Source organism: Carassius gibelio, chromosome A14, assembly GCF_023724105.1.
Source record: "Carassius gibelio isolate Cgi1373 ecotype wild population from Czech Republic chromosome A14, carGib1.2-hapl.c, whole genome shotgun sequence".
In the NCBI taxonomy this organism is placed as follows: Eukaryota; Metazoa; Chordata; class Actinopteri; order Cypriniformes; family Cyprinidae; genus Carassius; species Carassius gibelio.
The window spans coordinates 19143211-19161143 of NC_068384.1; the positions used below are offsets into that span (position 1 = coordinate 19143211).

The following is a 17933-nucleotide window of genomic DNA, read 5'->3' on the forward strand; positions in this document are numbered from 1 at the left end:
TAACGGAACCGAGCTCGGAATAGGGCGCGAGAATCCCGGGACTGTTGTCATTCTCATCCAGGATAAAAACATTTACAGTCACGTTACTGCTGAGCGGAGGAACACCAGAGTCTGTGGCCTGAACTTTAAACTCAAACGTTTTTATCTCTTCATAATTAAACGACTGTAAACTGTGTATATCTCCACTATCAGAGTTTATGTTGATCATGGATGTTACCGGACCGCTTTTAGAGCTTTCTAGTAAAGAATATGTTATTCGGGCATTATCACCTACATCAGGATCAAAAGCAGATACTGTATGAATAACAGCTCCAATCTGACTGTTCTCTTTCACATAAACATTAATGATGGGCTCTGGAAAGCGCGGCGCGTTGTCATTCACATCAGAAACGTGTATAGTAATGACACTGGTGCTAGAGAGAGGCGGAGTCCCTTCATCTGTAGCTGTGATAGTCACGTTATACTCAGATGCGCGCTCTCTGTCTAAAGGCCCGTTAACAACCATAGAATATTTATTCTTATAAGTGTTCTGTAATACAAACGGAAGAGAATCGACTATTTTCAATTTTACAGATCCATTTTCGCCAGAATCATCATCTTTTACCGTAATCAGACCAACCATTGTCCCTTTTTGTGAATCCTCCTTCACAACATTAACAAGAGACGTTACAGATATTTCAGGAACATTGTCGTTAATGTCCATTATTTCGACCAGTACTTTACAATGAGCTGCTCTTGGAAGCGGACCTCTATCTCTCGCTTGCACGCGTATTTCAAAAGCATTATTTGATTCGTGGTCTAATTTACCATGAACTGTTATTTCACCAGAAACTTGATCGATTGCGAATGACTTGATATTTTTATCATTGGCGTGTTTAGTGAATGAATATACAATCTCTCCATTTAGTCCATCGTCCGCGTCACTCGCGTGTACTGTGATAACGGAAGTTCCAATGGGAGCATTTTCTGGAATTCGTGTTTTGTAAAGAGACTTTGTAAAGACAGGAATATTGTCGTTTGCATCTATGATATTAACAATTATACTTATTGCACCTGATCTCGGAGGTTTTCCTCCGTCTACAGCGGTCAGTGTGAGCTGGATCACCGGCTGTTTTTCTCGGTCTAAAGCTTTCTGCAGCACTAATTCAGCAGACACACTCTGTTCCCCTTCGCTTTGAACATCAATAGAAAAGTGTTCATTTGGACTGAGTTTGTAGCTCTTTACCGAATTACTGCCCACATCCGCGTCAAAAGCGTTTGGTAATGCATACCTTTCCCCTATAAATGCCGCTTCAGATACATTTAATTGTAACGATGAAGAGTGAAATGTTGGAGAATTGTCGTTTATATCCAATACATTTACTTCAAATCGGTACATGTTCAATGGCGAATTAATAATGGCCTCCAATTCTAAGGAACATTTTAAGCTACGATCACATAGCTCCTCTCTGTCTACTTTGTCTTTAATTTGAAGTATTCCCGATTTCATATTTACATCGAAATACCTCTTGTTGGGTCCAGAAGCGATCTGAAATCCACGGTTTTCCAGTTCTTGCAAATTAAGGTTTAAATCTTTTACTATATTGCCTACTGTAGTCCCCAGACTGGCCTCCTCCAACACAGAATACACAATCTGCCCGGAAGATATCCTCGAAAGAAAATAAAATACAGTCATATATATCCACAATATATTTCGTTCCTTTAGTGAATTCGCCATGATCAGTCAGCAGCACATCCACAGAAAAACTAAAAACATTAAAACATCCACAAACCGCTGTAGTAAAATAAATAACTGTTCTGCACTGCGATCCAGAAAATCTATATTGTGGCTTGTCACGAACAAAGACCTCTGAAGCTCAAACGTCCTGCCCCCAAAACGGGGAGGAGTCTCGCAAAGAGAGAGAGAGAGAGAGAAAGAGAAAGAAAATAGATAATTTTACTCAGGTCGCTGATGACACCTTGTGGTTATACCTAGGTAGTATGGAAATTACAATGAAATATTGAGAGGGTAAATATGTTTGAAGTGAATTGGACAAAGTCTGTCTCCATTTTGCTGAACATCAGCAAAAATGTCTCTGGACAAACTAATGAAATCGCACGACTTCATTATAAATTAATTAATAAAATTATTTTAAAATAAAATTATTTAAAATTGATATATATTTCATTACTAACATTATATTTATTCATGGCTTAATCAGCGTGAAGTGAGTTTTAAAAAGTCCATAAACACAAACGCTCATGTTCTTGACATGCTACAATTAAAAACAGCCAAACGAAATTTTTAAACAAAAGCAACATTGGAAAGGGTCAAATAAATCAAGCCAACGGTGTGAAATGCATGATCATGATGTCATTTATGGTCAACGCTATCAGCACCATGGACAGCACAAATTATTTAGGAGGAGGAGACTGGGCAGAAGTCACATGCAAATTAAAATATTTAGATCATATTGTGAATGCAAATGAGAATCAAATAGCAAATAAGCCTACTAATTGCCAACAATAGGTCAATAGTATTTTTGCTTTAACGTTTTCAGCAACACGGACAGAATGCGTAAGTGGAAAAGACGATAATAATAATAATAATAATAATAATAATAATAATAATAATAATAATAATAATAATAATAATAACATTTTAAGCTTTTGAGCAACAGAAACATTTAAATTATATAAAAATAATGGTTAATAAGTAAATTTCCCTCAGTTTGACACACAAAAACACACGTTATACATATATGTGGGGACATTTTTTTTTGTGACATATCAGGACACAACTTTGTATAATGACATGGGTATAACACAGGTATAAAAAAGGAGAGTGTGACGTATGAGTACACAACCCATGTCCCCATTTTTTATTTTTTATTTATTTTTATTTTATTTTTATTTTTTTGAGAATGCACAAAGTTTCCTGTGAGGGTTAGGGTTAGGTGTAGGGTAGGGCGAAAGAATATATAGTTTGTACAGTATAAAAACCATAACGTCTATGGGATGTCCCCACTTTTCACAAACACACACACACACGTGTGTGTAATCCATATACAGCAAGAATAATGCAAGAAAATAAAACAGCAGCTCTAAAACACAGCAAACAGAATAACGTGTTTGCTCTCTTACCTTTTCTTTATTAGGAAGTGTTTGTGTTCTGGTAAAAGTGTCTCCTCCATTAATACTGATCAGTTCTGCATCTGCAAGCGGAAATTGCGCAGGGAAAACCACTACGTCACTCTTCAGTGTGTCCGAGCTAAAACACACGTCATACTGCTGAGCAGATTTGGAGTAAGACCAGCTCCCGTCAGGATGAGTGGTGATCATCGGGGTGCTGTACCTGCCCAAACTCCTGTCTGTCCTGTGGCATTTTACAGCCATCAAACTGATGAGACTCAGTAAAAAGATGACGGACACGCACACAATGGCGATCAGCAAATACAGATTTAAATCCGAGAAACTCTCCTCCTTTATCGGCGCATGTCTGAATGTGGTCTTGACGTCACCTGCGCTTTCAACAACCACAACATCGATAGACACAGTCGCTGACAGTGAGGGCTCTCCGTTATCACAAACCAAAATGACCAGCGGGTGAGTTTTCAGGTCATTGTCACTCATTCTCCTCTTAGTCCTGATCTCCCCGCTGCTGGTTCCGACTCGGAACAGATTGTTTCCTTTGGGTTCAGAGATGTGGTAAGACAGCAGCGCATTGTAACCAGAATCTGCATCTACAGCCCTGATCTTGGCCACAAAGTAGCCCGCATCAGCAGAATAGGGAATGTTCTCCGTGTTAACGGAACCGAGCTCGGAATAGGGCGCGAGAATCCCGGGACTGTTGTCATTCTCATCCAGGATAAAAACATTTACAGTCACGTTACTGCTGAGCGGAGGAACACCAGAGTCTGTGGCCTGAACTTTAAACTCAAACGTTTTTGTTTCTTCATAGTTAAACGACTGTAAACTGTGTATATCTCCACTATCAGAGTTTATGTTGATCATGGATGTTACCGGACCGCTTTTCGAGCTTTCTAATAAAGAATATGTTATTCGGGCATTATCACCTACATCAGGATCAAAAGCAGATACTGTATGAATAACAGCTCCAATCTGACTGTTCTCTTTCACATAAACATTAATGATGGGCTCTGGAAAGCGCGGCGCGTTGTCATTCACATCAGAAACGTGTATAGTAATGACACTGGTGCTAGAGAGAGGCGGAGTCCCTTCATCTGTAGCTGTGATAGTCACGTTATACTCAGATGCGCGCTCTCTGTCCAGCGGACCGTTAACCATTACCGAATATCTGTTTTTGTAAGTATTCTCTAATCTAAATTGCACAGCTTCCTTTATTTTGAGCTTCACCACACCATTTTTACCAGCGTCGCCATCTTTTACTGTGATTAATCCCACCATTGTACCTGGAGACGAATCCTCTCTCACTTCATTAGCCAAAGACATTACGCTTATTTCTGGTACGTTATCATTTAAGTCAATTACTTCCACCAAGACCTTACAATGGGATGCTCGCGGATTTTGGCCTTTATCCTCGGCCTGAACACGAATTTCAATTGCAGCAGTTTCTTCATAATCTATAGGGCCCTTTATGGTTATCTCACCAGTAACTGGACTGATAGAGAAAGCATTTACAGTGTTATCATTATCATGATTTATAAAGGAGTAAATTACTTCACCATTAAGCCCCTCGTCTGCATCTTTCGCGTTCACTGTGATCACAGAAGCACCTTGCGGTGAATTTTCTGGTATCCTCGCTTTATAAAGTGGCTTGTCAAACACAGGAATATTATCATTCACATCTACTACATTAACTATGATCTGCGTCGTACCAGATTTTGGAGGCTTTCCTCCGTCGACAGCGGTCAGTGTGAGCTGGACCACCGACTGTTTCTCTCGGTCTAAAGCTTTCTGCAGCACTAATTCAGCAGATACACTCTGATCTCCTCCGCTTTGCACATCCAAAGAAAAGTGCTCATTAGGAGTCAGTTTATAGCTTTTTATTGAATTAACTCCAACATCGAGATCGAATGCACTCGGTAATGTAAATCTCTGCCCTGGAAATGTCTGTTCAGAAATATTAAGATACAAATTTGAGGTGCGAAATGTCGGTGCATTGTCGTTAACGTCTAAAATATTTACCTCAAATCTGTATATGTTCATCGGCGAACTAACAATGGCCTCCAACTCTAATGCGCATTTAGAGCTCCGACCGCACAGCTCCTCTCGGTCTATTCTTTCTCTAACGAAGAGAATACCATTCTTTGCATTTAGATCAAAATATCTTCTGTTAGGTCCTGTGACGACCTGGAATCCTCTCCTCTCAAGGTCTTGTATATTCAAGTTTAGATCCTTTGCTAAATTTCCTACCGTGGTCCCTGTGTTCACCTCTTCCGACACAGAATACATGATCTGCCCGTTTGCGTTATTCCAGTTATTAAAGAAAAACACAACAATAATCCATTTAAAGCTCCAGCTATCATCCGTTAGGTCCATATTTCCTCTTGTTATTAAAACTGTCGATTAAACAAAAAATATATCATTCATATATTCCATAGGCTTACTGCTTTCGCAAAGACACCGACATAGCAACTCTAAGGCAGCCTTGTCCTCTCGAACAAAGACCTCTGACGAGGCGAGGATCCCTGCCCAAACAAAGGAGGAGCTTTACAAAGACACAAAATAATTTACACGGGTTGCCACTGACACCATGTGGACAAACATGCTCAATGCTTGAAAATACCCAACATTTTCTGATCTCAAAATTACAAATATCATTTTAATAGGATAACGTAGAAAATTAATCAGATATTGATAAAAATAAGATGTTACTGATTGCCACCAGCTAAACTATGGAGCGTAAAATATGACAAAACAAATTTAAATCGTATTGTGTAAATTTTAATCATTGACAAGTGTCATTTAACAAAACTGGAGATGATGTGGCATTTAACATAGTTCTGAATCTGATTTTTTTTAACTTGAATATTATTATTTTTTTTATTTAACACAACTTAATATTTTTGATGGCAGAGTTGTAGACATGTATTTTCAAAAACCTAATTGTTTGTTCTGAAATCTTACTCTGCAAATATCCTTTTTTTATATATAAAACGTTCAAGTTTTCAAGATGAAGAGGAAATTTGTAAAATTAAATTCAATATTCTAAAATCCAATAAGTAGAAATTCTGATCTTAGAGAAAGTAGGTCAGAGGTAATCCACAGGGAAGAGATGATCTCCGAAAAGTCAAAGGAAGCATTTTGGCCAATTCGTAGTTTTCTGGTGAGTGTTCGAATCAAATTATGGTTTATATACTTATATGCTAGGTTAGCATTCTTACCATGTGAAACATTTGTCTAAACAGACTCTGGTTTTTGTTTTTTTTTATTTGGTGTGAAAGTGTGAAGTACATTTGGTGTGAAAGTGATTAGCATGCCACCATGTCTACAAAGAACGCGAATGAGAGCAAAAAAGACAGCAGAGCCCATTGATTATAATCAGTGATATTTCCTACACTGGATTTTGCGCGGCACAACACCGTGTATATATACGGACACGACAGCTTGAAGAGACAAAGCGCCCGTTGCAAGAGATTGGACTATGTCAGGAATAAGGGGGAAACAGTTTGCTGTTGGGAATTTCACATTCAGTGTAGACAGTATTGATTATAGTGAATAGGTTCTGCTGTTCTTTGTCAGACTGCAGACATTATTTTTTGAGTTAAATCTCAAATGTTTAATATTCAACAACATCAACAAAAAAATCTAAATCAGAACTATGATTAATGCCACATAATATTCAAGTTTTGTTAAATGACACTTGTCAATAATTCAAATTGGCACAATACAAATTCAGTAAAATATTGTATTGTCATATTATAAACTCATAAATAAATAAATTAATAATAATAATAATAATAATAATAATAATAATAATAAACATTGTGAAAACATGTTAGGCCTATACAATAGATCAAAACTGGATTTATACCCATATAGAAACATAATGCAATACATATTGTTGATGAAAAGTTGAATAATAGCATAAAAAACAATACATTAGAAAGACAATAGAATAAGAAATTAGACATAATAATAATAATAAAAGTTCTAAACTTCATTATGCCTATGACCTTAAACGTGAGCAAATGCTAAATTATATAAGAAATAATAATAATAATAATAATAATAATAATAATAATAATAATAATAATAATAATAATAATGATGAAATAAAAACTTATCTGATATTTACTCAATGTAAATATATGCGCTTCAAGAAACTAGCCTTACCTTTTCTTTATTAGGAAGTGTTTGTGTTCTGGTAAAAGTGTCTCCTCCATTAATACTGATCAGTTCTGCATCTGCAGGCGGAAATGGCGCAGGGAAAACCACTACGTCACTCTTCAGTGTATCCGAGCTAAAACACACGTCATACTGCTGAGCATATTTGGAGTAAGACCAGCTCCCGTCAGGATGAGTGGTGATCATCGGGGTGCTGTACCTGCCCAAACTCTTGTCTGTCCTGTGGCATTTTACAGCCATCAAACTGATGAGACTCAGTAAAAAGATGACGGACACGCACACAATGGCGATCAGCAAATACAGATTTAAATCCGAGAAACTCTCCTCCCTTATCGGCGCATGTCTGAATGTGGTCTTGACGTCACCTGCGCTTTCAACAACCACAACATCGATAGACACAGTCGCTGACAGTGAGGGCTCTCCGTTATCACAAACCAAAATGACCAGCGGGTGAGTTTTCAGGTCATTGTCACTCATTCTCCTCTTAGTCCTGATCTCCCCGCTGCTGGTTCCGACTCGGAACAGATTGTTTCCTTTGGGTTCAGAGATGTGGTAAGACAGCAGCGCATTGTAACCAGAATCTGCATCTACAGCCCTGATCTTGGCCACAAAGTAGCCCGCATCAGCAGAATAGGGAACGTTCTCCGTGTTAACGGAACCGAGCTCGGAATAGGGCGCGAGAATCCCGGGACTGTTGTCATTCTCATCCAGGATAAAAACAGTTACAGTCACGTTACTGCTGAGCGGAGGAACACCAGAGTCTGTGGCCTGAACTTTAAACTCAAACGTTTTTGTCTCTTCATAGTTAAACGATTGTAAACTGTGTATATCTCCACTATCAGAGTTTATGTTGATCATGGATGTTACCGGGCCGCTTTTCGAGCTTTCTACTAAAGAATATGTTATTCGGGCATTATCACCTACATCAGGATCAAAAGCAGATACTGTATGAATAACAGCTCCAATCTGACTGTTCTCTTTCACATAAACATTAATGACGGGCTCTGGAAAGCGCGGCGCGTTGTCATTCACATCAGAAACGTGTATAGTAATGACACTGGTGCTAGAGAGAGGCGGAGTCCCTTCATCTGTAGCTGTGATAGTCACGTTATACTCAGATGCGCGCTCTCTATCCAAAGGTTTATCTACCACTAGAGAATAAGAATTTTTGTAATTCGTCTCAAGTCTAAAAGGCACTTTGTTAGACACAACACAATTAACTACACCGTTTTTGCCGCCGTCCCTGTCAATCACTGACACGAGAGCGACAGCAGTGCCAATACTGGAGTCTTCTTTCACTGTACTGAGGAGTGACGTCACGATTATCTCTGGCTCGTTGTCGTTAATATCCATCACCTCCACCAGGACTTTGCAGTGTGTGGACATCGGAGGCTGTCCTTTGTCACTGGCCTGTGCGCGGATCTCAAATGCATTGTTCTTCTCGAAATCTATATTGCCTTTAACTGTGATGGTACCGGTATTCGGCTCAATTTCAAAAATCTGCAGGATTTTATTCTGATCTCTTTTAATTATAGAATAAATAATATCACTGTTAATACCTTCATCAAAGTCTGTCGCATTTAACACCACAATTGTCGTTCCAATAGCCACATTTTCAAAGACGGTTGTTTTATACAAGGGCTTACTGAAGGCAGGAGCATTATCATTAATATCTAAAACTTTGATAATTATAAGAGATGTGCCTGTTTTAGATGGGGTTCCTCCGTCTACAGCGATCAATGTGAGCGTGATCACAGGCTGTTTCTCTCGATCTAAAGCTTTCTGCAACACTAATTCAGCAGACACACTCTGCTCTCCTCCTTTGTGCACAGCTAAAGAAAAATAGTCGTTTGCGCTAAGCTTGTAAGTATTTATTGAATTTTTCCCAACATCTGCGTCTGTAGCGTGATGGAGAGGAAATCTAACACCAGGCAAAGTGGTCTCAGCTATTTCTAGCGTTTGTGATTTCTCGCTGAAAGAAGGAGAATTGTCATTTACATCCACAATATTAATTTCTATCTGATAAAGCTTCAGTGGATTGTTGATAACCGCTTCTGCATTGACTGTACATTTTGGTGCTTTGGCACAAAGCTCCTCTCTGTCTATTCTTTCGCTCACATAAAGAAACCCAGTTTTTAGATTTACCTCGAAATATTTTTTCTTGGATCCCGTGACAATCTGAAACATGCGCGACTCCAGTTCCTGAACATTAAGGTTGAGATCCTTAGCGATATTTCCCACCGATGTTCCCAGATTCACCTCCTCTGATACAGAATAAGAGAGCTGCCCTGATACCGCGTCCCAACAACACTCTAAAACAACGAGCACGATACAGGCCACAATAGATTTCCTTCTGTACGGCGCAAACATCATTACATCCAGTGAATCCCGTGCAGTATCCACGAAATAAAAGACCGTATTCCAAGTTCATCAATGCGAATAAAGAAATATTAGACGATATTCCATTTTAGCGAAGAGAAAACAGGAGTCCTTCGTACACTCTGTTAAACGTCCAGTCTGTCTGAAACAAAGCCGTGTGAAATCTCCTCCCAACTTAAACCGGGAGGGGCTTCCAGACACCGGAGACAGCTCGAAATTCAACGGGCTATAGTGACACCACGCGGATTAATGAATAAATATCCAGCAAAAAACATAATACCACAAACAGATCATCATATAAAAAATGCAGTTATTTGTAATGTTTAAACTGATAATTTAATACATTATTTTATTTATTATTAATATTATTATTATTATTATTATTATTATTATTGGTGTGTCCAATATATGAGAGGATATGGGGACATTTTCGTCACCAAAACACGAACTAGTTTGCATTTGCATATTCTCTATACATTTTTCATATTAAGAGATATGTTAGAAACACCTATGAAGACCGTATTTATAATATATCATAAGCCTATTCTTAAGGCATTATAATGAATGAATAATACATACATTTATATAATATGTTGTATCATTTATAAATAATCATAAGGACAGTTTTAGTGTATTATAATACTTATTTGTGGTTATAGATGTTAAGAGTATAATTATTTATAACACAATGAACATGTTGCATCCACTTAAATTACAATAAATGATCTTTCCCATAGTTATAATGTATTACAAGTGTCATATCTTGCCTTTAAGATCTGCACAATAACTTATATACAGAATATTAGTGTTTTTACTGTAAAATGACAAGAACAAAGTTTTCATGAAAACATCCAAAATGCTTTATTACGTGGTCTTATTATGTATAAGTGGTCATAGATAATAATAATCATAAATAATTACCACTCATAAATAACAAAAACAACAATAATAATAATAATAATAATAATAATAATAATAATAATAATAATAATAATAATAATAATAATAATAATAATAACCCTTTAACTGCCTCCTCAACCAAATGGTTGATTTGTCACTTTATGGTAAACGTAGAAAAGCTAAGCTAATGTTTTCAGATAATCCTTTCTGCTGTCAGAATGTACTATTTGCTGAGAAATATAACTTTCTGATCATTCATTATAGTTCATATTTTCTGATTTCCATAGTATGTGTATGAATTCCGGTACTTTTGCCATAAAGTGACATATCAACCATTTGGTAGAGGCCGATATTTAAAAAATTATGGGACGTGTTGAAAAAAAATACATTGAGTGTGGTAACTAATGACATAAGGAGATAAGAAATGCAAACAAAAAAAAATTCAAATGCTTTTTTCTTGGTGGGGCAGTTAAAGGGATAATAATAATAATATAATAATAATTGTTTCTAAAACAGCGAGAAAATCAGACATCAGATCAGATTAATGTGAACACAATTGCTTTGAACCATTTTTTATTGTAAACTTGGTATGGTTATTTTGATGGTACTTTTAGACAACTGCATGTCAACTAGCAGTCAATTGAGTATCAGTAGTAAGCCGGCTAAATATCTGCTAACACTTTATTTTGATGGTTCCCCAACAGACAATCAACTGACTATAAGCAACATTGCAAATAAGTCAATTTATTCTACCAAACCTAACCTTAACCTAAATCTACCAATAATCTGAATGAGAGTTAGTTGGCATGTAGTTGCAAAATCATCTTATAGTCAATAAACTAAGGGAACTATCGAGAAAAAAAAAGAAAAAAAAAACTACTGCTTTTTTTTATTATTTGAAAGTACAACAACTGATCTTAAACTATTTCACAGCAAAATGAATATTAACCTCACAGGAAACATTCTAAAATACTTAAATACACATAACCTCTCACAAGATGTAGGATCTTAAATAATGTTACAGCATGAGATAATACATTATAAATTAAGTTGATTTAAGTTATGTGTTCTAAATAATCATTAGTAGTTATTATAATGCAGCTTCTGTCAAGATGATTTATGACTTTGACCTTTGACCTTTTGACAGGTTGAACTTCCGGTAACCTTATGATGGATGGGCGGAACTTTCCGACTTCAAGGGTTAACCTATGACCTTCCCACGCATCGATCATGCGGTTTTGACAGAAAGTTTTACCCTATTGACCTAATTAGTTCTAAATCATGGTTTTGACGGCTAGTTTAAACGGAAGATGAAAGACTCCTCACGCATCGATCATGCGGTTTTGACAGAAAGTTTTACCCTATTGACCTGTTAGTTCTAAATTAAAACGGTATATGAAAGACTCCCCAATCATCGATCATGCGGTTTTGACAGAAGTTGTTTGAAGTTGTGTCAGTTAGCTTGTTTGAACTTTATCCCAGTTTGTTTGAACTCTGTGTCAGTTAGCTTGTTTGAACTTTATCCCAGTTATAAGGTTATGTGTCTGTGTGTGTGTGTGTGTGTGTGTGTGTGTGTGGATATACGGCTTCTCCCCCTCCCATTACGTTTATGAGCGGTGTATAAATGGGGTCGGTGTGTTCTACATTTATATATATATATATATATATATATATATATATATATATATATATATATATATATATATATATATATATATATATATATATATAAAAAACATCCTATAATTTATATATATAAAACAATTAAAGGTTGAAAACACATTTTAATTATTTCACATTTATATATATATATATATATATATATATATATATATATATATATATATATATATATATATATATATATATATATATATAAACATTATATAGTTTATATAATATACATAATCTAAAAACAATTTAACTAAGGTTGAAAAAACATTCTGTTCTTTTAAAAAAGGTTATAAATTAAACTGTATAAAAAAATATACTGAAACCGACTGTTTCAGATAAACAAGATCCAATGTTTTTTTTTTTTTTAGAGAGCAGAAAGGAGGTATTTTCACACACCTTTGATCCAGCGTCTGTGTTTGCACGCCACAGTGCACACTCGTCGGAATTTACTACAAAATCATAATATCTTCAAAGCCATTTTTTAATTAAAACCAAACATATCTCACGCGGGAGTACCATGTTTTTGACAGTTTTCTGACGGTTCACCTATGAATTACGGTTGGTGCACGGCTAGCATCTCTTGTACCCCTCTCTCTCTCTCCCTCTCTCTCCCTCTAATGCCTGTGTACACACATTCGTCTCCAAGTCTTATTTTCTTCTTTTAATGAATATAAACACATTATACATTCACAAACAATATAAAACAAAACATTTAGATTAGTTTTGTTCATCACTAAAAATATACATTTTACCAGGATCGGGGAAAAATATATAACTGAACAGAATGAAGAATATGGTCTATTGAGGAACCCGGACGTGTCATTGACACAATTCAGTTAAATTCATTTCACATTATTTGTTGCAAGACATTTTCTATATTATATTTAAAACCTTTTATATCCATCTTTATATCATATCTTTTTCAAAAAGCTGTTTAATTTATTTATTTTAACCGTACACCTACAGTACCACCATACAATAAAATGCTGCATGCACGTACACTTTTAAGCGATCTGAATTATGACTAGCCTATAAATTTCATCATAAGCCACACGTACCTTGTTATATCACTATAATATCCACGGCGCTATACAAATTTGTATTCTGATAAACCATATAAACAAGCGGACATACGCATGGACATATCAAGTTAAAAAGAGACTTATCTCTATTTTAAACAGTATTAAATTATATATGACGACATGTTACTAAACCAAAACAAATAATTTTATCATACATTTTTTTAATCATATATTCAATCAATACTTATACAACATATTCAAACACATTTTAAACATATTTTAAACAAAAACTAATCATAAACGCAGCCTTCTCAAAATTACAGACATGTACAATCATGCTGATCACATATTATGGGATATTCAGACTTTTAGCCACTAATACGTTTTAGGATAATGAAAAACACCAACGTCTGAGGGGTGTCAAAATATCTCCTGTCCCCAAAACCCACTCAGACTCCAGGGGTTAAAGAATATGAAAATAAATTATTATATAATGACATCAGGCTACTAAAGCAATTCATTAAACAAAAAAAGGTATTCAACATTTAAGATAATCAAACTTATAAAACACACCATACTCTTCTTTTTTTTTAAGAGATAACTTATTTTAAATGTGATAGCATAGTATATATACAATAAACATTTCTGATGATACATATAAAAAATTATCCCTTACATTTTTAGACCAGTGAGAGATGTCCAAACATGAATGAAATATCCCCAAAATAAAATAATACGACTTAAAAAATAAAATAAAAATGATTAAATCATAAACAGAATCTCACAGGTCCTCGTAGTGAAATGTATGTGAGACCTGAGGGGCTGCTTCACACACACCCCGCGCAGGCGAGGGTGGAGTTCCAGACCGCATGATCAAAGTGTACATTAGAATGGATAGAATGGTGTACATTATTTCAAAGCTAACATTAATGTAATTTTTTTTAATAATCAGTACCCCCAGTACATCTGATGTAATTTATTACATCTGTTTAAATGTTTCTTAATTCAACAAAATGATGATATATATTACCTAAAATATTTTATATTTTTATATAATATTATATAATAAAAAATTATTTATATCATATTATATCATATCATATATATGATCATATTATATCAGATGCGTCATGCATTAATCACTTTAGATTCTTTAAAGTTCTTATTTTTAGCACCATCTTCAAAGTTTTCATACTCTCTCTCTCCCTCTCTCTCCCCCTCACACACACACACACACACACACACACACTCACTCTCTCCCCCTCTCTCTCACACACACACACACTCTCTCCCTCTCTCTCTCTCTCTCTCTCTATCTCTCTCTCTCTCTCTCACTCTCTCTCACACACACACACACACACACACACACACACAATGAAACATGAAGCCAAAGTCTTTCTGTATGTTTTAAAAATAAAACTTAAAATATTGATTTTGCTTTAAATCTATGCTGAGGAGCTCGTTTGTTTGTCACAGTATAGACTGTGAAGTTTAGATGAAGTTGCTTTATCTTTTAGAAGAAAGACCCTCGATCGTATTCAACCATTAAAGATGGTTCAGGAAAGACCCACGCGTCCTAGAGATGTAATTTATGTGCGTTGCTACGGTCGTAAACCTTTCACATATCCACGGTACTTTCAGACACAGAGCAGGAAAGACATTCGCAGGCCCTCTGCTTAGCCGTCCCAAAATGCCTCCATTTAAAAGCAAAAATATTAAAATGACCGCCTGTACGTCTAACAGGCTGTAGTTCTATTTTATATGTTTTGTATTAAAAGTACTTACTTTTGTATTTAAATCCTTATTTAAAACAATATATTTAACCGACAGTATCCCCCCAACGTGTGTTTTCCATCAGTTGTTTGCCCTTCAGCCTTATTACGTTGTGCTTTTCATTTACTGTAAGATCGCTTTACAATAGTGTAATGAAAGTTAACTTTTCTTAAAGTTTATAGTTGTATTTTACTGTATCCCCATCCTTCTATCCTGTAGATTGTATGCGTAGTGTAAAATAACAAATATGCATCTTGCTTAAAGTCAATAAAATAATTACACCTACAATTGTAAACGTGTTTAAACATATTGTGTGTCACTAAAGCAAGGCACAGCGTCTATCGTCTTATTTTTAAATAACCCGATGACCGGCATAGTTTCTTCATATAATTTATACACCCGACTGCTTTTCTTACACGAGTAGAAAACTCTGTCTCTTTGGATGTGTTTGGCAGAAACATAATTTCTACATCAGAATTTTTTTTAATGTACGACTGAACTTTTCTCATTCGACAGAAATACTATTTTCAAATTATTTACCCGGCCTCTAACACTCGGTGTAAATGTTCTTACCTAGAGCATAAAACATACGCTTTGACTATTTTGTAGGCATCGTGTGATGTTAAATGGTTTACTAAAAAAAAAAAAAAAAAACTGTAATCACCGGCAGCTGTGATTTTCAAAATGAAAGAAATGTACGAGCTGAGGACGTTTCAACTATTATCATCATTTCCTTTTGACCCAGATAAACCGGTAATTAATTTTCTACGCGAGTGTCACAATATACAGTTCTCATACTATTGGTGTAAATAACCGTGCTAAAACATTTCTGACTGTTTTTGCAGGCCAGCAGATCATGTGAAGGGTGTTTCACATCTAAGAATCACAATGTTTTGTAAATGACATTTTTCTTACACCTCGATATTTAGCCGTATCAAGATTTTGGAGGTCCGTTCACAATTTGTTTGTCGGATCCTACGTTTTTATGCGATCTTTGTGCGGCGTCATCGTAATAGGAATAAATGAAAATTAAGAAATTAAGTTACAGTTTCTCTCTTCGAGATATTTATTTTAGCTCAACTTTGTGTCTGTCCAAAAGTGTGATCGCATGAAGCATCGAAGCAAAAATGAAGTCTAGCTGTTTTACACTTAAAACTATTACAACCTAAACAAATCAAACGGTACACTCGTTTAAGTTTGAGCGCGTTAAAGTTTCCACACTCTTGTGAGATACATTTTATCCATAACCTTTTGTGTATTCGAGCGACCAAACCACTAAGATAGATAGTGTAGCAAGAAAACTAACGTTTACAACGCATATTGAATTCAGAATACAATTGTTAAAGTATTTTTTTTTTTTGTTAACTGTTGATTTGTAAATTATATTTTTATTACTCCGTTAGATTAAGTCATCGGGTTCGGATAGCCGATGACACAATTCACATTTTTATTTTTAAGACTCCTGTAAGTTCATGCTAAATCTCGCGTGGGAAAGAGAGCGGGGTGAGCGTATTCTATTCATTTAAGAAAAATTGCCCAAACTTTTTTATTATTTTGACAAAACAAAACACGACGACATTAAACAATGTAATCAGTTCCTACGGCCATCTTCTTCGATTCAAATAAAGCAACATCTCTAGTGTACGTGTGTATGTGCTAAACATCTTTGCTTCTCCACTTCTCCAGATTTGTTAGATGGGCTACCGTTGTAATACAAACACATTTGAGAACTACGACGTTCTCACTTTTGTAACGGTTATAGAAAAATGCCGTACACACTTTTGCATTTCATAATTCAGTGATTTTAGCTGTAATGGTCACATAAGACAAAAAATTGTCAATGTGTGACTCGTAAACATGTATAATTTTATTTATTTATTTATTTTTACCAGAGATAGTCGACCGATCTGTTGACACGTTGTTTTGCAGTTTTCTGATGAAGAGTTTTCCCTGACTGCGGTCAAACATACACTGCCTGTGCATAGGAATTTTACAGCATGACAATATTGCCCCTACATCTAGAGTTCTTGTTCATATAGCGATGACCACATTCACATTGTTTCAGCATTTGCCGCTTTACATTAAAGAGTAGGCCTATGCGTACTCCCCTTTGGTCATAAGCATTATCATCTACCGTGCGCTGAGATGTTTCTGCTTTGTCCACTTTTGACGGATTTGCTAGAGGGACTATATCACCTTGTTGTAACGTGATTACGTTTAAGATCCATAAGATTGCACTACATTCAGCTGAAAAGGTTATAGATATAGTCTTTTATACAGGAAATGTGTATCAGAATAACAATGACCTAATAGTGAAATCCACTCTTCTAAACTATTGTGAAACTTTTAATGTTGATCCGGCCCACCAGCCGTGTATCTTTTTCATTGTTTTTTAGATAAAGACTGTTCTCAGAGTTTGGTCAAACAGACAAAAACATGAACAAAATAGAGTACAAGATGATTAAATGATTGTCAAGAGAGTGTTTAAACTGAGATTGTGATACACTTTAGAGCTTCTTCTGGTCTACCTGTGTCACAAAGACAAATAATAGCCACTACGTCGACTTTTAAAATGAGCCTTACCATCTTCTGTTATGACTCTTATACTTAATACAAACCCATCTACTACACTAAAGTTAGACATTAAAAGTCATGGATGTCATGGATGTGGTATTTTCATCGTATGCATCTCTAAACAGTACTTCAATAAATAAACCGCTGTTGATAAGTCGTTCATTTAAGTGAGAGGCGGGATGATTTTGACCGTTTTAGTCATTGATCGTGCTTAAGGTCTGATCCGGAAAACGCGCTACAACTGTAACTGCGCTGTCACGTCTAAATAACCCGCTCTTCTTTAAGAAAACCGCGAGGCGA

The 17933-nt window shown here is 35.8% G+C and overlaps 1 protein-coding gene across 18 annotated transcripts in view; it reads right to left on the reverse strand.

Moving 5' to 3' along the window:
• Positions 1-17933, reverse strand: part of LOC128027753 (protocadherin alpha-C2) — an 85901-nt gene that overhangs the window by 46297 nt on the left and 21671 nt on the right. For 5 of the 18 annotated variants that reach the window (XM_052615609.1, XM_052615607.1, XM_052615604.1 and 2 more), the window contains exon 1: positions 7677-8184. The exons of 8 other annotated variants lie outside the window; for them this stretch is intronic. In XM_052615609.1, coding sequence (XP_052471569.1) covers positions 7677-8169 — 493 coding nt within the window. In that variant the 5' untranslated portion in view covers positions 8170-8184. Of the gene's footprint in view, positions 1-270; positions 1454-3123; positions 5620-7299; positions 9846-17933 lie in introns of those variants that run through there. 5 more of the 18 variants (XM_052615584.1, XM_052615585.1, XM_052615583.1 and 2 more) reach the window with 4 other exon arrangements.